The sequence below is a fragment of the Erpetoichthys calabaricus genome, chromosome 9, assembly GCF_900747795.2.
Source record: "Erpetoichthys calabaricus chromosome 9, fErpCal1.3, whole genome shotgun sequence".
NCBI classification, from domain to species: domain Eukaryota; kingdom Metazoa; phylum Chordata; class Cladistia; order Polypteriformes; family Polypteridae; genus Erpetoichthys; species Erpetoichthys calabaricus.
In genome coordinates this window covers 13,397,326-13,420,420 of record NC_041402.2, presented here as the reverse complement: position 1 = coordinate 13,420,420, position 23,095 = coordinate 13,397,326, and the positions used below count along the sequence as shown (strand labels likewise).

At 34.7% G+C, this 23,095-nt stretch overlaps 1 protein-coding gene across 6 annotated transcripts in view; it reads right to left on the bottom strand.

Moving 5' to 3' along the window:
• Positions 1–23,095, bottom strand: part of dennd1a (DENN/MADD domain containing 1A) — a 1,314,459-nt gene that overhangs the window by 861,091 nt on the left and 430,273 nt on the right. For all 6 annotated transcript variants that reach the window (XM_051931936.1, XM_051931935.1, XM_028809158.2 and 3 more), the window contains exon 4: positions 10,077–10,126. In XM_051931936.1, coding sequence (XP_051787896.1) covers positions 10,077–10,126 — 50 coding nt within the window. The remainder of the gene's footprint in view (positions 1–10,076; positions 10,127–23,095) is intronic.

Below are 23,095 nucleotides of genomic sequence, written 5' to 3'. Positions count from 1 at the left end.
TTTAATATGTTAAAGCAATCTCTGTATTTTTTGTTCTCTTTAGTGATTTTGTATACATTATGAATAATTAATGACCCACTACTAAACAACTAAATCTTTATCTTCTTCTTTCGACTGCTCCTGTTAGGGATTGCCACAACAGATCATCCAAAATTGTTGTCCGCATATTGATTTGGCAAAATTTTACACCCATATATTACTGTAATTAAGTGTAACACATTTTGACATCAAATACACCAGTGCAGTAAATGAAAATAGCAAATAAATAAATGACAATGAATACATTAAACTAAACAATATTCACATTAATATTGCAAAAATGTGTTTTTAATGGTATTGTAAGAAGTATTACATGATTAAATTCATATTTTACTCATACTATTATGCATATATTGAATAAATAGATATGAAAGGCACTATATAATAGATACATGGACAGACAGACAGACAGACAGACAGACAGACAGACAGACAGACAGACAGACAGACAGATAGATAGATAGATAGATAGATAGATAGATAGATAGATAGATAGATAGATAGATAGATAGATACTTTATTAATCCCAAGGGGAAATTCACATACTATACTGTATATACTAATATAAAGGCTCTCCTGTTCAAGTATTTAAATTTATTACAAGTAAAGCTTACATTTTACTTTTTAAATACTTTTAAATTAAATACAAATTAACTTATCCTACTCTCAAGAGATGTGAGGCCTCTGCAATACTGCATTAAAAAAACAAACACTAACAAGTAATAGAAAAAATAACAAAATCAAAATTAAATAATACCATTAAAGTACTACGCTAAAACTAATTAAACTGTTATTTGTCTGACAGTGCCACCATGATTGAAGAAAGTATTTTTAATTGCTGTGTGGGGCTCAGTCTTTCTCTTGCTTCATAAATCATTGCACATTATTTGAGAACTAGTGAAATAAACTAAAAAGCACCTAATTGTAACTACAGTCTCAGATGTCAACATGTAAAATGTTTTAAACCAAAGAAAAGTTTGGATAACAATCAATAAAGAAAGGCCATCACCAGCAAGCGATAGAAGAAGGAGAGTTACTGGATTTCACTTTTACGCGTTTAAAATATAAGCAGAACTAATCTGTGCACACACAGCTCTAAAGATGAGCAGTCTTTGGCATGCAGTAAATCATGGATAGATGTACATGGCCTATCAAGCAGTAGTGAATGCTCCAATATGCATTCACCAGTCTAAAACACAGAAGGTTTTTGCTTATGGATTACCCATCCCTTACTAAAAAGTTTACAGAGTTTCTTTAAATGGCTAAATGAAAACTCAGGACATAACTAATTTCAGTATAATTTTGTTTACATATCATTGACCTTCACGCACTGACCTGTGTGTTATGAGGTCCAGACTACAAAAGATGTCATAGTGTTAAACATCCAGCACTTTTCAATTGCAAAAGAATTGCTCAATTTCATTCTATGCACGAAGCACCAAATGTTTTCATAAGAACATTTTTCTTTTAAGATATAAAAAAACTCACACAAAAATGTTGTGTCAAAGCATAAACTAATACATTTTTCAATTCCAAAAAGTGTTTAAACAACTTTACATTTCCTTATTTGGCTGATGCATTTATCCAAGGCGACTTAGCAACATTTGAGATAACATTTCTTACAATTCTTTTTGTTTATCCAATTGGAGCACTTCTTCACTAAGGGTTTAAAATTTAAAGCCTTAACCACTGACACACTGCCATGGTTTGAAGCACCCTTGTAAAACTACCAGTTAGGATGTGTGTCAAATTCAGCATCAGATTTTGATAGGTGGATCCATGTGTATTATATAAAAAAAATAAAATCATATAGTATGTCTTCATTGAGCTTACCCTCTCACGTCCACTAGCTTTGATTCTTTATTTCCAACATTCCAAAGGTTACCTTTAGAAAGTTTATTAGTGTTCACTTAATGCATGCTGTAACCGGTTTTTGCTACCTAATTTTGTAGACAATGAAAGTTACTATATAAACTGATGACTGTCTGATTATTACACAAATGGTAGGTTAAAAGTCAGCATTTATTTCATACTTCAGTTCCTTGTTGTATACATTTGGGTACAACTAATAATTATCATAATCTAAAATAGATGCATGAAACATCAGGTGAAAATGCCACACAAACAATTATTGCTATTATTTATTAAACAAAAACAGGCCAACTGGTAAAAAAACAGATATAAGGAAGTGCATGGCCCATGGTTCAATAGCATGTATAGAAGTGGGAAAAAGTTTTGGCAGGGAAACAAATGTTGTGTTTTGCAAATTTTGCTACTTCATCATTTTCAGATTATTCTGTTTTTCCATGTTTCAATGGTATACTGAAGAACAATTATAAACATTTTATAATGGTAAAAGGATTTTATTGGCAAATACGTCAAATTTATGTAAAGAGTCAATATTTACAGTGTTGAACTTTGTACTTCTTAACTTCTGTAATTCACTCTGGCATGCTGGATATCAGCTTCTGGGCCAAATCCTAACTGATGGTGACCCATTCTTGCCTGTTTAGTGCTTGGAGTTGATCACAATTTATGGGCTTCTGCTTGTCCACGTGCTTTTTGAAAAATGACCACAGGTTCTGAATAGGATTCAAATCTGGGGAGTCTCCTGGCCATGTGTCCAAACTTTCAATGTTATGATTGTCAAGTCACTTCGTTATCCTTATGACATGGTGCTCCATCATGCTAGAAAATACACAGATCATCACCAAATTGTGCCTGAATTGTTGGGAGAAGTTGCTCTTGGAGGACGTTTTAAAACCATTCTTTATTTATGACAGTGTTCTTGGGCAAAATTGTGAGAGGGTCCACTCCCTTGGATGAGAAGCAACCCCACACATGGATTGTCTCAGGATGATTCAATGTTGGCATGACACAGGACTCATGGTAGCGTTCATCTTTTCCTTCTCTGGACAATCGATTTTCCACATGTCCCAAACAGTCGGAAGGAGGATTCAACCGAAAACCTAACTTTGCACCAGTCTTCTGCTGCCCAATCCTTGTTCTTCCTGCAGAATTTCAGTCTGTCTTTGATGTTTTTTTTGGAAAGAAGTAGCTTCTTTGCTGCCCTTCTTGGCACAAGGCCGTTGTCCAAAAGTCTTCGCCTCTTCAGCACTCACACCCACCTGCTGCCAATACTAAGCAAACTCTGCACTGGTGGCAACATGATTCTGTAGCTGACTCTTCAGGAGGAGATGGTCCTGGTGCTTGATGGACCTTTTTAGCTGATCATTTCGTGCCAGGGCAAAAATAAGCAAAAATTAGCTTTTCTGATAAAATTAACTTTATGCTAATAAAGATTTTTGCAATTAATTAATATGCATCTGATCACTCTGCACAATAATATAAAAACAATAAATTGCCACCTCTTATATCATATTGGAGGGATTTTTGCCAACTGCTACTTATAAAACTGCATTACTTCACTGATGTTTCAGGACATTTTGTTCACACCTAGTTTTCTTAAGGGCCTGTTTCAGAAACTGCTATGTTTCAACCAGGGTTTCCCCACGACAAATGTTCAAATTCCTCTTTTATGTCTGTTTTGTTCATTTTTGATTATTTTGTTTCTGTTAATATTGTTGATCATTTATTTCCTACATGTCTATATATCTTTTACTATGTTCCATGTGTTTTGTGGGTGTATCCTCAAGAGGCAGGGTCACCTGGCTATCACTGTCAAGCGACTGCCCTCTGCCTTTAAACAGGTGGTTGGTGAGCTCACTTGTATTGATTGCTATTTTTTACAATTACTGTTTTTTCATTATTTTCTGACCTGTTTTACTCTGTTTTTCAACTATTCTCTTGCATTTCATTTTGGAACTGTGTTTGCTATTGAGATTGTCTTTTGTGATCCTTGGAGCTTCTTGGTACAAAGCATTTTTGTTCATAATATATCTTTAATTTAAAAAGATTCTTTTCTTTTACCCTTGTGTGACTAGCTAAGGATTTTGACAGTCTTTACCTTCTCTAGTGGGCACTTTGACCACTTTTGGGTACATTTTGGAATTCTGTGCTACATTCTTTGAGGCCTTTGAGGTCAAGTGTTGCTAAAAACACAAATAAATATTGTTTTCCTTTTCAGGTATTCAGCTCTAGATCTGATGCCATGCTTGGGATCATTGACCTGTTGCTTAATACAAATTCAGCCAAGTTTTAGCTATCAGAAAACCAGTCTTAAATCGTTCTCTACAATATTCTAATATAAAGGGAAATTTATCAAGTGGTAAGTGCTGAGGTGTCCAGGCCTTGTGGCATAGAATAAAAAACAAATTCTATTTCCTCCACCACAGTGTTTGATAATTAGTGTGAAGTTTTTGTAATGATACACTGATGTTCTGCATTATAACCAAACAAACTTATTTTTGTTTCCCCTTTTAAATGATATAGTTCCATATGTCTTATTCTTCATTCAGATGCAACATTGCAAACCTAACCTTACATGAAGTGCCATACTGTAAATGTTACAGCTCATAACAATCAAAGGCCAAATATTTATCATATTCATGGATGTAGCTCTGGGCTCTTTGTAATTTTTAGGTGAACTGAATGGACTGAACTTGCTGGGATGGCCATTTCAAAACTGACATCTTTTGTCTACGACATGATGTTACCACCTGAATGCTCAAGACCAAACTTCTAAAGATTTGGTTTTTTGATCAAGGGGGTGGCATGTCCTGATCATCAACTAATAAAGTATATTAACAGCCCCAAGCATTAATTATCTTCTTAACTGAAGCAGTAAGGCTGCAGTTATTTTTTTAACAAATATTTTGCACGTTTGCTCCTTTTCTCTGAATAAACAGCAAGAGAACACGGCAAACTAAAATCTGTTCTGTGTTGTTTTGTCACCAGAGGCCAGACAGAGCAAATTACAATTTTGGATTAGGCGGGGAATAGATGATTGGAAGTTATATCTTGACCAGTAACAGAGTAATGCACGATAACATGCAGTAAATACACTTGACTTGAGCATTCATAGTTTTCATACTCTTTCTCTGTACGTTTAGCATTCATTTGCTCAGAGGTCGATGAGCTTGCTGCTTCTCCACCCTAGCTGCCCTGTTCTTCTCTTCTTTCGTCTGCATCTTTTTGCGTTAAAACTGATTAAGTCAGTGTTTGTGCTGCAGTTAATTAGTACGTTTTCCTTATTTTTTCACTTAAGCTGGCACTTAAGACTTCAATCTGCCTCAAGAATAATTTAAGATACGAAGAGGAAGTGACGGCGAAGGTGGTATGGATGAGGATGGCGTCCATACACTTGCTGTCCATTGCCGAGAGTTGATTCTACAATAAAATAAAATGAAAATAAAAAGAGGAATACTGTTGGAGGTTAATCAACACCCCAAAATCGGATAGTAGACGTCACTTAGCATATGTTTACCAAATTTCAGGTCAATAGTTCAAACGGTTTATGAGCTACAGGCGATTTAAAATCCTGGACAGACAAACGGACAGCCATGGTGGCATATTATATAAGAAGACTAGGGGGCTTTGCCCCCTGCTCACTTCGCACGCCAACCCCCATGTTTGGTTTTCCGGATACACACTTTTAAGATTTTTTTTTTTTTCTTTGAATTGTTGCTATTTCATTAGTTTCACTTTTATTTCAGAACTTGTGCAAAAACAATATTTGGAATCTTTCATGTTCCAATATGCTGAATCTTTTAAATGAGGTCAGTGAGACATGTGTTTAATGACTTTGTACCATAATTCAGGATAGGTTTCTCTGTTTGGAATTTCAGCACAGACAAAGCGATCTACATCATCAGCAGTTAATAATTCTTTTTGCAAAGTAACCAATAAATGCATGTGAGGTAAAACACATTCTTGAAATTCTCTGATTTAAACTTCAAAGCCTTACAATATTTACATACTTCTGACATATCACCTGTGTCCATATACAGTAATCCCTCGCTATATCGCGCTTCGACTTTCGCGGCTTCACTCTATCGCGGATTTTATATGTAAGCATATTTAAATATATATTGCAGATTTTTTGCTGGTTCGCGGATTTCTGCGGACAATGGGTCTTTTAATTTCTGGTACATGCTTCCTCAGTTGGTTTGCCCAGTTGATTTCATACAAGGGACGCTATTGGCAGATGGCTGAGAAGCTACCCAACCACAGCGTGTATTACATATTAAATAAAACTCCTCAAATATATTGTGAGCACGGGGGCTGTTCGCACCCCTATAGGATACGGCAGCTCCTCAAAAAACGCTGAAAGATTACCTTCACATTGCTCTCTTCCTTGCTGGGCTTACACATGGCTGCTTTATCAAGCGATATGCTTCCCGCACTGTGCTTCGCATACTTAAAAGATCAAACAGCACGTATTGATTTTTGATTGTTTGCTTTTCTCTCTCTCTTGCTCTGACATTCTCTGCTCCTGACGGAGGGGGTGTAAGCAGGGGGGCTGTTCGCACCCCTAGACGATACGGACGCTCGTCTAAAAATGCTGAAAGATTACCTTCACGTTGCTCCCATCTGTGCAGCTGCTTTGTCAAGCGACATGCTTCCCGCACGGTGCTTTGCATACTTAAAAGCTCGAAGGGCACGTATTGATTTTTGATTGTTTGTTTTTCTCTCTCTCTCTCACTCTCTCTGACATTCTCTGCTCCTGACGGAGGGGGTGTGAGCAGAGGGGCTGTTCGCACACTGGCCTAGAGGATACGGACGCTCCTCTAAAAAATGCTGAAAGACTACCTTTACATTGTATATCCTTGCAGCTGCTTTGTCCGGCGGTGCTTTGTATACTTAAAAGCCAAACAGCCCTATTGATTTTTGTTTGCCTTTTTCCTTCTCTCTCTCTGAGATTATCTGCTCCTGACGCGCACTCCTTTGAAGAGGAAGATATGTTTGCATTCTTTTAATTGTGAGACGGAACTGTCATCTCTGTCTTGTCATGGAGCACAGTTTAAACTTTTGAAAAAGAGACAAATGTTTATTTGCAGTGTTTGAATAAAGTTCCTGTCTCTCTACAACCTCCTGTGTTTCTGTGCAAATATGTGACCCAAGCATGACAATATAAAAATAACCAAATAAACATATGGTTTCTACTTCACAGATTTTCACCTTTCGCGGGGGGTTCTGGAATGCAACCCCCGCGATCGAGGAGGGATTACTGTATTCGATCTCTATTCGCCTTTTAGTTATTTGTCCGAGTAATAATTTCTCTTTCTTTGCGCTAATGCAATGTTTAATTTCTTTTTTTGACCTTGTCGTTTTTTCTGCTTTCATATTCTGTATCTTGCTCTGCATGTGTTTCGCTCCTACTTTTTTTTTTTTGAGTCTTTTGAATTCCAGTTTTCATTATCTCTAACCTGCTCTGCATGTGTTTGGCCCCTTTGTTTTGTAACCTCTTTATGACATTTTACTTTGTTTTCTACTCTGTCTTTAATTTCTGACCTCGCTTTGTCCTGCTTTTATTTCAGTGACACCTGGTCTGTGGTGTTATTTTCTCTATTTTGAGTAATAATTTCCATCTGTTTGCGCTACTGCAATCTTTACTTTCTTTTTTTATACTTTCTAATTTCCCTACTTTCATATTCTTTAACTTTCTCCACATTTGTATCATGCATAAATTTTTTTTGAGCCTTTCAAATTCAACTGCTTTCATAATCTGCACTACATGTGTATAGTGCCAACGTTTGTGAACGTGTTTATGAAGTTCTACTTTGTCTTTTACTCTGTCTTTTAATTCTGAGCCCAATTTGGACGTGCTTTGTTTCAATTCCACTTGTTACAGGCTGATAATTACTTTCCTTATTTTCTGAATTTGAACCTAGATTATTTTTTCTTTTTTGCTCTTTTTTCTCTCCAACGCTTTTGAGTCTCTTTTCTCCGCGCTGCTTTCTTCTTCGCTTAGTCGTCGATGTTTCATTTATAACACATTGTCCTTATAACTCTTTATATGCGCTGAGACCCTGGATCTGTGTGTACTCAAATCCTTCACAAGACTGAATGTTTTGCTGCCCCGTTGTCTTATTTGATATTGATTGCAAGTAGGGCGCGTCTTGCAAGAATCTCATGTTCTATGTCATTGCATGACAGTCCTGGGTCAACCTCTTGGCACAATGTCTCATGTTTAAGGTCCTCGCGGGTCTTTTAACTGTCTTCCGTGATCTTAACGTGAAGATCACGTCTTGACGCCCTACTGTTTCTCTCCAGGATTTTTTTTTATAATAGAGAGATATGTCAGATCATAACAGTTATAAAAAAAAAAAAAAAAAAGAAAGAAAAAAAAAGGACATGTTTATTTCATATTATCTCTGCATCTCCATTATAGTATCATACCTTTCTTTATCAGATCTTCAATGGATGGCTTAATATTTAATAAAGTACACATCTGCTCTAATTAAATAGCAGCCTGCTTTTTCGGAAATTAATTTTATGTACCTCAGTTTGGTACATTTACTATTTAGAGTTTCAAGCACTGCAAGATCCAGCTGCATTGCAGGGTTCAATATTACATCCTTGAGCTATCACACATTTTGAACTAGAAGGAACTTTTAAACCTCACAACATGTATACCTTCCCTCTTCTATTATCTGACTGTTGAAGTGGGAATGCTTTAAGACCCTTGATTTTCTTAACTCAGGTGGATAAATGAAACTCTTACTTGCAAATCCCAACGGAATACCAACTCTACACTTCAGAAACAATAATATCTTTTAAGAAACCAAAAAAGCCTTACTACATGTTAAAATGTACTTCAGATAATAAAACCACAGCTGAGGAACAAGGGAACAGTTGCAAAAAACAACTATATTAAAAGATTATTTTGAAACACATGCTGTTTGGAGATGTAGTCATGAATAACATACACAGATTATAATAAGAGATAACTTATCTATTACTGAATTTAGACATTATTCAAGGCAAGGACTGAAGTCAAATGCAACTAATATCCAAATATTTGAAACTAACAATATATTACTAAAAAAAGTAAAATTAACATCATGATAATAGATCTGCTGACCTTGAACAATGCATTTTATTCATGCTAATCTTTGAAAGAGAAATAAAAATGTACAAATAAAATATATGTAATATTACTGTTCTATATTGAGCCTAGTAACAGCAAATAAAATAAATGATTATTATTCCAGAGCAGCAGTATGGCACAGTGGTTAGCACTATATTATAACTCCTCAAAACTGGGTTTAAATCTCTGGTCCAGTCACTCTCTCAAGTGTTCTTTTCTTCAGGTACTCTGGTTTTCATCCAGAATCCATGCAGGACAGAAGAACTGGCAACTGTAAACTGGCCTGAGATGTGGAAGTGTGCCATGTGACAAACATGTGACCTGTTCAGTCTTGATTTCTGTCTTGTACACAGTGACGTCAGAAAATTCTCAGCCATCAATGAACTTAAAATGAATGAAGAATGTTCAATAAATTGATGGATGGATGTATAGATTATTAATCAATCTATAATCTGCCTTTTCTCTTTCATTATAAAATAGACAAATGACATTTATTTCAAAATAATAATACACTCAATATGGACTGAAGATATGGACTGAAGATAGCTAGCATTACAATATTGTGCAACGTTATGTCAGGTGTGTTGATTTCTAATTATGCACTATCATCAATCTTGGAAAGTAAAAAAATAAAACATTATGTTAATGGATACAAGGAAAAATGAGTGCACAAAAAAAGATTACATATGCATACCAAGCTAATTAACACAATGTTTCAAACATTCATTATTTTCATTTCCTACCAAAACAGTGTTTACTTCTCTATAAATACTTTTACTTTACAAGAGCATTATACCCAAGGAAAGTGGAAATCTTCTGAGGTCACAAGCTTTCACCAGTAACTAATCAGATTACTTGAACTCTTAATTCTTTCTGCATACTAAAATGGTCAGCAAGGAAAAAAAAAAACGCTCCAAATATTCCCTGCACATGAACACTTTAAATCATCATTAAAGAGACAGAACATTAAGCTAATATGTGGCTTTTATTTTCAGCAGTGGTTTTAAGACAGATTCCCTTATGAAGTTTGAAATGATAACAGTACCTGTCGACATTGAAGGGGAAACAAAACTTGGTCAAAGTCTGTAGCGTTTCCTGTGGAAAGAAAAAGGAGATAATTTATATTTCTAATGGGACCAATAAATCTTGAGTATTAACTACAACAGACCATATTAGAGGAATGCCCTGAAGAAATAAGAGACAGATGAAGAACAGAAAAGGGCTTTATCAATTAGACTGCAAGAGAAACTGTACCAACAAATAAAATAAAATAATAAAGATGGCCTTGAGCAGTCAATCACTTGAAATAATGCTTATGATCAAACTTCATTAAATATGAAAAAATAACCAACATTTGCACATGGGTGAACTCTGGGAGCTGTGGGGGTGTGAGGAGGTCAGACCACGCAGTGTTAACAACTCTCTAGAGAAGCTCTTTCAGCCTCACCATATGGACAACAGTGAATGACACCAAGCCACAAGAGCCACGGGCTGGCAGGACTGTGGCGGCTGCCAGGGATTCAGCTGTTACCAAGGAACAGGGGGTGGCTTTTGAGGATTACAGAGAGAGGGATGAAGGGAGCGAGAGACGGCCAGGAAGGTGGGGGGTAGAAACAAAAGAACAAAAGAAAGATGGCCCTTATACTTAAAGGAAAAGAAATTTGTTCTAGCATAAGGAATAAAGCTCAAGTGTATTATAATCACTGTAAAATTTAAGATTTAGATAAATCCAGTTGAAATCGTGTCTTGCAACACTTTAAATTAATAAAGAGTAAGATGGCATAGCTAACAAACTGCATTTTTAAGATGTATTTCTGTATAAAAGGTGTAATATAAAGCCAAACTTTTAAAGAAAAACATTTGTAAACACTGATGACACGTACAGATTTTTTATGCTTCTGATATCTATAAATATTCCTTATATGTTGCCTCAATATACTAATGGGAAATTAGTCTTTTATTTACAAATTACATAATTTTTAAAATAACGAAAGTTTTCCCTGCCGAAGGACCATGGCAGTATAAATCAGAATTTTCCCACATTATCGTCAGCTGAAAGAAAGTTCCACTTAGTTTCAAATGCATAGTAGGGTATCTTTATTTATCTTATCCTGAGTGCACTTCAAATAAGGACAAAACATCTGAAGCCATGAAAACAATGTTTATAAAATGTACCAAGTTATATGCATCCCCTGCCTGAACATAAACAAATATAGACACTGAATTCTGTGCTTACATGTTGAGATACTGTTTTTTATGCTTGTCTGCATTTTTCTTGAGGTTCTCTTCTCACATCCAAAAGTAATGTGTATTAGGTTAGCTGTTAATACACTGGCCCAGCGTGGGTGAGTGTGCCCTACGATGAACTTCTGTCCTCTGCAGAGCTGGTTCTAGTTATGCATTAGGTTCCAACAATGTGAATCTTAATTGGATTAAGTGTCTTAAGAATGGATACATGGACTGTAAATATAGCCAATCATCAGCATTTTAATCTGTCAATTAAAAGCATAAATTACCCCAGTAACTGGTTTAACCAGCACATTTGCAGGAATTAAACACATTTTTTAACAACTGGTTCTCTGAGAACTAGAATCTTTGTTTGCAGTATCAGCTGCAACACAGGAAACTTTGGGACTGAGTTCAAGACCACTGTGTGTTATTCTCGTTCAACAAGCCAGTTTTAATTCCAAGAATCTTAAACTGCATGTCTTTGGCATGATGAAGGAAACTGTAATATCCATAGAAAATCTACCTGGATAAAGATACAAATAGCAAACTCTGCAAAGACTATAATCAGATAAAGATTTGAGTCCAGGTCCATGCTTATCTAAAGCACACTTAAAGTTGTAACACCTTGTTGTCCCCATGTAATCAGCACAAACAACAAATATAAAATACTCAAACCTGCTTAAATCCATTTCATAGCCTCAGGGGGCCCAAGCAGGACTGGGTGGAAGGCTGAAAAAAGCCTTGGGCAGAGTACTAGTTCACAGCATACAAAAACCGTATTCTAACAAAACCAATAGAAAATTGAATTGTCATTAATGTCTTGGGTCATTCATGTTAAATTCTGTCATGTTATCAGCCAAATAAATCATGTGTCATTGATGCTTTTCCTCTAAGACTGCAGTCACCAGTAGAACAATATAAATCATCATAATGTAGGAGATATCACTGTCACATGTCCAAAGCTGCATATGTAATATACGAGGGGGGTCCCAAAAATAACCGGAATTTTGTTGTTGTTAGGTTATTTATTTATTTATTTCCAGTTATTTCTGGTTCCCCCCTCGTATACCAACATGTGAAGAAGGGTTAATACATGTTACATTTAAATGCATTTGTCCTGAGATGTTTATGACTTCAACAATTTCCAACTAAATCAGCACATAAATACAGGTAGAAAGTCACTATGTAACTGACAGGCACATTGGCACGGTACCATGTCAGATACATATACAGACAGACTGGCAACAGATCAACACAATCGATCCCACAGACATGTTAGACCAGTAACTTCCAAAATCTGAATATCATTCAGCAACTGTATTCTCTTTTGCTCTAACAACTAAATTATTAATAGGTACAAATGCAGTTCAAACAGTCTGCAAATGCCTTGCAGAATTAACTGTATCAAGGAGTTGTAGATACAATCTAGATATAGCAGAGTAGAGGAGAGAGGTTGAAAGATGGCATTAGTAGAGGGCTTACTCAGTTTCAAGTTGACTTTCTATTATAAAGGTAAGACCATGGGCTAGCCGGAAAAAAAAACTGGAAATAATAACACTTGGAGAGCAAAATGTGATAGAATTCAGTGGCATAAAGTGAAAACTACTAGCTAATAAAACTTAAAAACTGTAAACTAAAATTTACAATGCACAAACAGCTTCTTTTTACTGGGTCTACCTATATGTTTAAACATTTACTTGAAATAAAGTTTTTTTTTTCCATAAAACAGAACATATTATTTCTTTAGATTTTCTTCAATTACAACTGAACACATATATTGCTTTAATACAAAAAGATTTAAGAATATTATGTTTTAAATTGCATGCTAGTTTATATATATATATATATATATATATATATATATATATATAAAATTTTCTTTTTCCCAACTAAAACAAAACACATGATTGGAGCAATAAAGCTGAAGCAGTGAGAAATAAAAACAGAATTACACTTGTAAATAAAACCTGTATTGCCTAAATGTACAGCTTTTTTGATGTCTTTCACATTAACAATCTGAATAACTGAAACTACACTGAAATGTGCTGCTTCATTGACTAATTATTATTTATCAGGCATATGAAACAAGAAAAAACTAACACTGGACATTAATATGCAGATTCACTTTCCCTATGATTTTCACTCTGACATTCAAAAGCAATTAACTGAAGAAACTGTTAAGCTCTCAAATTTAAAGGATTCATTACACCTACTGTACATGCATCATTCACCTCTCTCCTTAACACAACTGCAAAGGAAAAGGGTCAGTTTGCAGTTCTACTAACACAGAGTGAAGCTGCGACATAAATCACTACACTAATGAAATCACACAAATGTATGCATCTGCTGTAAGCCTTAAAAATTTTCCGATACAAAGTTTACAGCATTACGTGAAAAACTTCAAGATTAATTGAACCACAGAATGGGGACAAACCTAGAAAGACATCACGCCCAATGACCCTAACCCTCTAACTGTTTATTTAAGAAGATTGAACAGGAGAGCAAGACTCAAATGTCTGAGTTGGAACAGAGGTGTAAGAGATCTGGAAGAGAAAATCTATAGCAGGATTTCTTCATTTATGAAGTCATAAAATGCCACATATTAGTAAGAAATATAGCTGATATCTTCCATGTGTGACCGTAGGTTCTAACAATTAAATCATCACCATAATTATCATTCTAATTAATTTTCTAGACAGGGGTATAGTTTGAAAATGACATTTTAAATCTCTTTCACATAAACTAAGAACCTTTATAATTTGTTGCTATTAAATGCACATTTTGTAATATCTTTAAAATGAATGTAGCTCTGCTCTCATTAGAGAGTTTGTAGGAGATTGTGAAAGCTAAATTCAGTGGGACGTAACAGTTTGTCTCATAACTCAAATATGTTACTTACTTCAGTATCACTATAGTTTTGGGTTACGCATTTTGAAAATGCATTGGTGAGGATGAGATACAAAAACCTGCAAACCTTAATCATTAAAATACACTAAATTACTGAGAAAGCAACAATATTTTTTAAATTAAGTGTATTGTTTAAAAAATGGTATGTAAAATTGTATGTAATTCATGCAGAACTTCAATTAAAATGTACCTGTAGGAACTCTCTTGCCAAGACTTAAAACAAAGTTATTCTTTCCCACTGTGTATGCTGTAAATTGTACTGTAATATATTACATTACTCCTTTTTAAACTTGCTTCTAATTTTCTAGATCTCCATTTTTAAATTATATTAAGATTCTCTACACCAAAGTTTTAATTTTAAATTAGTAAAACATATCTAAGAAAAAATTACAACATTTCAGCCTCATAAGCATAATCTACTACAATTCATCCCATAATACTTACTAATATTAATATGTCTTATGTTGTAAAGACTATCACCAGCATTGTCTTGGAATAATTTTATTTTGGTTGAATCACAATATTCATACATCCTTCCTACTATCCTTCAAGAAAAGGTAAACAATTTAAAAGACACAGATGTTAATTGTGGGGATTAATAGAAGGATTGTGCTAAACAGCCTTTAGCCTGCCTTAATGCAAGGCAGAGAGGTAGGCAGTGAAGAATACTGAATTACTTCTTCTAAAACAACCTACAATATAAGAGTAATGCTTATTTCAAAAGCAATACATTATTGGACTAACCTTTACTACAGAAATCAAAAAACAAAATCTAAGAAGTGAACTGGCTCAATAGTCGCAATAGTCCATTGTTGAATGAAGAAAATTAATTTAAATTCGAAAAATGTCACAAAACATAAACACAAAGAATGAAAGTTTCATGTATCAAACGATGCCAAAAATTAGGACATTAAATGATTTGCTTACTCAGAACACCATTATGGTCAAAAAATAAGTTATTGCAGTACCAATCTATATGGAATTTCATTTTTCAAGGTCAAGGTGATCTTTATTATCTCTAAGTGGAAAATTCAAATGGCACTGTCCATTAACAATTAAATAAGAAAAAAAGCACTGAAGAAGAAGAAAAAAAAAAATCGGTAAGATAAAATGAAAAATGCTTACAACAAAAACAAAATATGCTATAATGTTCTTGCAAAGCTATGTTTTATTACTGACCAGCCTGATTGGCAAAAGTACAAATACTCTCTTACATCGCATCGACTTCATTCTATATTAGCAGGATTCTATCAATTGTCAACCTGCAGAAACAGAATTTAAAGTGCAGGATCATTACAAATTTAATTAAGCATTATTAAGAACAAGGGCGTTTGATAGACCTCAAACACTTTGCTTACAGTTAAAATCGTACCATGCAGTTTAATTTTTATTTTAAGCCTGCATATCTCTAAAAATCCAGATCAGTTAAGTGGATAAACTGTATAGGTACTGGCAGCTTTATTGACCAGATTAAACACAGTACCTGCGCTGCGGATTGAAGAAGTAGCCTTGATTTTTAAAGTCCAAAATCACAAGCGCTAAAAGTCCACACCACCAAGATTAATGTAAAATTCAGGTCTTGGATTTAAAGAACTCTCATTTTGATTGGGGATAGTTATTTGCAGCATTGAGTTGTTGATTATGTTTTAATTACAAATAGAGAGAGACGAACAAAGAAACTGAATTCTTACAATTCAAAGAAAGAAGTGGCCATGTAGTGAAATCGGTAAACAAACTAAACTGGAAGTATTTCAGTGGGCAGTACAACTGCCTAAACACCTAGAAGTAGAAATATTTTTTTCTTTTATGCACTTCTGACTAAAAGTCTCCATATAAAGCACTATAACCCTCTCAAAACCAGAACCAAATCTGTGACAAAGTGCCACTTTCACTCACATAAGGCCAATTAAGGACTGTTAATTACTTCCATGAATATCACTTAAAATATGAAATAAAAATGGAATACAGAGAGAAAAAATTATCCATACACAGAAAGAACATTAAAACTTCACAGATATAGCAACTGGGCAAGGGATTCAAAACGGAGATGCTGGATCAATGAAGAAGTAATGCTAATCAGTGCTCTATTGTGCCATCCTATTTATAATGTCAGAAACAAAGTATACAGAAAGAAATACAAATAACATTTCATATCAATAGCAAAATGCAAGAAACAAATTAAAACTTTACATAATTTTATTTTTGACTTATATCAAAGCATTGGTATTTGCACCATGGCAAATACAGGGAGTGCTTAACTGATCTATCAGGTATAGGCAGAATAATGTTTCTCAGGGGATAAAAGATGCTCTCTCTCTACTCAATCCATGCAAACTATAATTGTGTTCCTGTTGCGAAGAAATTCATCCATCATTTCCCACTTCAGTTTGGTTATTATATCAATACTATCAGATCATAACAACAAACTTCCAAGTGTTTTACTGACAAACAGAGGGAAGGAAAGCCAGTGTAAAGCTTAACCGGAAATTCTCACATTCTCTAAGTGACCAAGGTGTAAAACACATAACAAAAACCAGACAGCTAAGCTGACATGTCCTCAGACCTTTTCTATCTGTTACTGCCTCACTTCATAGACCTACGGCTTAGCGCCTCAGCTACACACAACCCCCCACTTTATCCTTTTCAGGTGCAGAAAATAAACTTAGTGATATTGGAGGTGAGGTGAATTTAACATAGAACAAAAAATATGAACATAGTACATAAAATAATCCTAAACTTATGCTTTATCTAAGAGACAAGTACAGTATGTCCATAAGATTTTCCTAAGTACCTGAAATATACATATGCCAGATATACGAACATGTGCTGGAAAAGACAAATAACTAATCGATAATATAAAAAGAGAAGCAAAAAAAATTCAAAAAAAGTGAACTCAGGCACTATGCAAACGTTGCAAATGACATGTGGGATAATGATATGTGGGAATAACTTTTTGCAGTTTTGTGGCTATCAACATAACTTAAGAAAACATCATGGAATATGTCAAACTAAATAAACAAAGTTGATGTTGCACACCACAGAACATTACTTCATAAAACTCCAAAGTACTTTATGGACATACAGCAATACAGTCACTTTGACAGAATTACTGTATTTAGGTTCACAAAGTGAGTCAAAAATGGAAGCGAGCTTGCAATTCTGTGTTTTTACACTTTGACTTCATAAACAGTGTTTCTTCTCCTTTTTAATGTCATCCCAGAACATTTTACAGGTGTAGTACACACTTGTTTCATATTATCAGAGGTGAGGCACTGGTTAAGTGCTTGACACACGGCTGCAATATCTCTCAGCAAAAAGAACTGAATTAGCAACCTGGTGTCATACAATAAAGTACCCTGCCTGTGTAATAATATCGACAATAACTTTTTTTTTGGGATTTTATAATTTAATCTATCTTTAAACCCATATTATTAAGTTTATTAGTTTTTTATAAAATGAGTAATTGTTATCTGTGGCTCTACTTGCAGTGGTGTTGCTAGATCTATCGCTTGACCATTTACTGACTTAGATCTTTCAGGAAAATGTACGCTTTGAATAATATATAGTGGCTGTCCATGATTTGCATGTCACATTACATTTACTTAGACAACATATTTGGTGAACAGATTTGAATGGTGTACAGAAAGCTTTCCCAAAACTCATTAAAATATCACTGCAACCCTACCACTGCTTGAGAAATGTGAGGATAAAAAATATATAGCTCTTATGTATTTTAGTACAAAAATAACTGTTACTTTGTCTTGAATTAAGAAAATATTATACAGTAACATTACTTGGCTGTTTTGATTATCCAGAAACTGTACATTATATGCTGAAATTTGTGAACCGAAGTCTAAGGAAGCACTCAATAAGTTAAATTACACTACACTATAAAACAGATAAGGACAGGCCGGATTCTCTAGTACAGGGGTCTTGGGATTTTTTTTTTTAAATAAAAATATTAAATTTGTTTGATAATTATAAGCCAAAGATGATAATAAAAAAACATGCCATAATGATAATTCTATTAAATTAGCCACTCATATTACACACAGAGTACTGATAGCAGATGATTCTGATATTGTTATTTCCTCCCTGTGAATGTTGTATTTTGTATATTTTCTAACAACTTTATTTCTGTTTACCTTTCTAAGATATTGTTTTTCTTGGTTATTCACTGAAGTCATTAATGTGCTGGTAAGATTTGTTGGCACATCCCAAGCTGTTCCAATAAGAAAAATATTCAAAACATGCATTATTATAATATTATTATAAGCCGATTCTCTAGTACAGGGGTCCCCCAATTTTGTTTCTGAAATTCTGCAGTGGCTCTAGGATTTATTTATAAGCAAAAGTGAAGTAGTTTTAATGTTCACGACTGTAGTGAAGCAGAGGCTGGTCCAATGCACAAGTGTAAAACATACCAAATCTTATAGGGACACCATATTGTGATGGTGACAAAAGTGTTTTGACACAAAACCAAAATAATGTGTACTTATTCACGTAGTATTTACAAAAGGTTAATAAGTAATTAGCCAACTGTTTATTTCAGACTTTAATTGACACAAGAATTGTAATTAGACTACTGAAACAACTTTTTGTTAAAAAAAGAATTTGATCCAATACAAGCTATATATAAATAATGTAAGGCTTTCATTTAATATAAGTAGAAGAACTGTATATGCTATTTAATTCCAGCCCCAGTTTAACAAAGTTAAGTCTTAATTTCTTATTGCATTTTTTAAACAAATACTGAAATTACACCTGAAACTAACAACTATTTTCTCATCAATTAATTAGCAGATTATTATTTACATTACTTAATTAATCATGGGTTTAAAAAAAAAATTCAAAATTTGTGCAAAAGTGAAAGCAATACTTCTCAAATAGTAGTTTTATTCCTAGTACAATGCTCTCCCTCACACAGCACTACAAGAAAACTAACATTACAATTTCCAAAAATGTGTATAGCAACAAGTCTTGTCATTAACTAACAGTAAAGTCCGGCTTAAAGGTATACTCCACCCAAAAATGGTATTTAATTATATGTTACTTACCCCATGTACTTTGCAGTGGTGGACGAGAAAAACTTCAAATTAAGTCGTCATGGGTCTGACTTTTTATATTGAAGACAGAGGACTCTTAAGCAACAAATGAGGAGCAGAGGCAGGTCTTCAATTCAAAGAATTGATTAAAATGAAGCTTTAGTTTCTGTTTATGATGTGCACTGATTAGTGTAAAAGTAACTATTTAACAATATTTCAGAAAAAAGCATGCATGTTACACCTTTTGTGCATATGACTGAATAATTAACATGTGGATTATGCAACATGTGAAACGTAAAAATTTTTAAATCTTTCTCCTATGGATGTTTTTCACATCATTTGCTGATGTAGAGCATTGATCGCTATTGGCTTCTATTGTATCATTTTTCTCTCCATTCTGCATGAAACCATGAGATTAAAATGTTTTATTAGCCACCATTACAAACAACATGCATGAAGTAACATATAAAAATATATAAAAACCACTTTTGGGTGGAGTGTACCTTTGCAGACCTTTGCTGACATTAATTAGGCAGAAGGCTGAAATGAAACTATTGTTAAGTTCAACAAAAGTTGCCTTGAGGGTACCATTTGATTTTATCAGCTAGATGGCAGCAAAGACTATGAGATGAACTGAGTCACCCTCACTATCCTCAAAAGAAATGCTCTACAAAGAAGTGTGCATATTGTTGATGACTCAGGTTCAGTACTGTCAGATGGGAATTTCTGAACTGCCATAACAAACAAAACAAAGGGGCATTGAGAGTGCTTCTTGATTATTCCCAAAATAGAAAGAGAGGAATCACTATTTAATCTGAATTGTTTTTTCTTTGGATGCTGACAGTTGTGCGACCATAACAAGTGAGGTAATTTTTAATCTACTGGAATGCATGATGCATGTAGTAATAAATTGCACTGCATTTGTCATTCCGTGAGATGGTGCATCACAAACATTTGTAGCAATAAAATGCATTACAGTAATCCCTCCTCCATCGCGGGGGTTGCGTTCCAGAGCCACCAGCGAAATAAGAAAATCCGCGAAGTACAAACCATATGTTTATATGGTTATTTTTATATTGTCATGCTTGGGTCACAGATTTGCGCAGAAACACAGGAGGTTGTAGAGAGACAGGAACGTTATTCAAACACTGCAAACAAACATTTGTCTCTTTTTCAAAAGTTTAAACTGTGCTCCATGACAAGACAGAGATGACAGTTCTGTCTCACAATTAAAAGAATGCAAACATCTTCCTCTTCAAAGGAGTGTGCGTCAGGAGCAGAGACTGTCATAAAGACAGAGAAAGCAAACAAATCAATAGGGCTGTATGCGAAGCACCGTGGCACAAAGCTGTTGAAGGCGGCAGCTCACACCCCCTCCGTCAGGAGCAAAGAGAGAGAGAGAGATAGAGAGAGACAGAGAAAAACAAACAGTCAAAAATCAATACGTGCCCTTCGAGCTTTTAAGTATGCGAAGCTTCACTAAGCAGCTGCACACAGAAGGTAGCAACGTGAAGATAATCTTTCAGCATTTTTAGACGAGCGTCCGTATCGTCTAGGTGTGCGAACAGCCCCCCTGCTCACACCCCCTACGTCAGGATCAGAGAAAGCGCAAGAGAGAGAAAGAGAAAAGTAAGTTGGGTAGCTTCTCAGCCATCTGCCAATAGTGTCCCTTGTATGAAATCAACTGGGCAAACCAACTGAGGAAGCATGTACCAGAAATTAAAAGACCCATTGTCCTCAGAAATCCGCGAACCAGCAAAAAATCTGCGATATATATTTAAATATGCTTACATATAAAATCTGCGATAGAGTGAAGCCGCGAAAGGCGAAGCGTGATATAGCGAGGGATCACTGTACTACAAATGTTTGTGATGCACTCTCTGTTAGAATGACAAAAAAAATGTGAATTTCCCCTTGGGATTAATAAAGTATCTATCTATCTATCTATCTATCTATCTATCTATCTATCTATCTATCTAAATGTAACACATATATCTCTGTTAAATGCCATTTAGCAAAAGCAGTGTTAATGTTTGTCATGCAACATTTGTTGGAATGGCAAATGCAATGTGTTTGTGGTGTGCCATCTGTTGAAATGACAAGTGCGATGTATATGTCTCTGTTATATGCCATTTGGTATGGTATTCGAAAAAGCATTGTTAATGTTTGTGATATGCCATCTGATGGAATGACAAATGCAATGCATTGCACTATTACAAATGCTTGTAACAGAGACATAGCAGCAAGATGTACACATAGACACATCCTTTAATTTAGGTGAATGAGCCAAGCCAGGCCAACTTTAAATAATTTGATCTGATCAGTACTCATTTGGGAGCTCTCCTGAAATGTTAAACAGTGTGCATATGAAGACGTTACATTATGAGAGTTTTGGGTGGGTAACAGCATCAGTTCTGGCATGACAGCATTTGATCTAGATACGGCACAGCATCAGTGCACTTAACAACGCTTTATTACTAAACCACTTACTCCATTCATTTAAAAATGTCATAATTGTAAAATAAATCATCCCTGAATGACCAAAACCAGTGGCAGCTTATAACAGGAATTATAAGAATAAAATCAACATATATTAATGACTCTTACCCATCTGCCCCATAGATCCCATCCCCAGTTCCTGATGTGCTAGTGAAAGGATAGAACATAGACCCTAGAGGTATGAGATTAGCTGCAATGGAAGGGATCAAATCCATTACACCACCTGCTCCAAATCATTCTGAACATTTTAAAATACCACACTTGTGGCCAAAATATTTTTTTTATCTCACATCCCCTCTTAACAAATATAGTTAGAATCAAAATTAGTTTTTAATTGATGAGGACCCAGAAATGCTTGTCACCAGAGCCTGGTGCACAGCATTTGTGTACAGGGTCAACACCTGCAATGCTAGCAGCCCACTGTTAAGAGCTGTCTGTCACTTTTCATCAGTTTTTTTTTTCTCCTTTGCCTTCTGCACAGTGTCTGCAGCTAGAAATCCCTGAGTTTAGGTTTGGGTGACGAGCAGCTAATTAATTTTCTGAAAGCAGCTTCAAGCTGCGGCAGTAATGCCTTAAGCAAATCTTAAGTTGCATTATAAATTAAAGATCGGTTTACATGTGCATCACTTCTATGACCAATAATAATGAATTATCAATGCTAACTGAATTGGTTCTTTTCACTTCATTTATTTTTAAACAGGCTCCACAGTATGAGAAGCAAAGCACATCAATCTAATAACTTGCTCAATGGAGCACAAAGTGTATTGACTGCATCAAGTCAGGGTTCTTGACTTTGTGAAATGTTCTTCAAATTGCCGTTAAAACATATCCATGTCCTCGCGTGCTGCAACAAAATGCTTAAGATAGAATGATTTCAAACAATTACTGATTCACCTAAACATGCACCTGTTGTATAAAAAATAAACTTTCATTATTTTAAAATGAAAGTATTGTTGAAAAAAGGAACAACTGTACATAGTTAACTTTATTCTTGAATGAATGACCAGGTTTTTGTATTGATAAAGTCATGATTTGTAACTTCCTGTGAAAATGTTTTAAAAACTTACTATTAAGAAAACAAGTATAAATTTGCATTTAAAATTACAAGTATCATATTGGTCCTTAATACTACTAAATCAATTCATTAATTTAAAAGAAAAATAATTCACAGTGTATATATTTTTTCTTTTACTTGGAGTTGATTTAACTTATTTACATAGCCTCAATTTTTTTTTTTTTTATTAAAGACAGAAGAAATCCTCCAAATATTCCAACCTACTTAACAAAAGGATGAGCTAGGAAGTCCATCCTTCAAACACAATTTATTGCAAGGATCTGGTAGCTTGATTCAGAAATAGAATTTGAATCTTTGAGTCACTTCCCA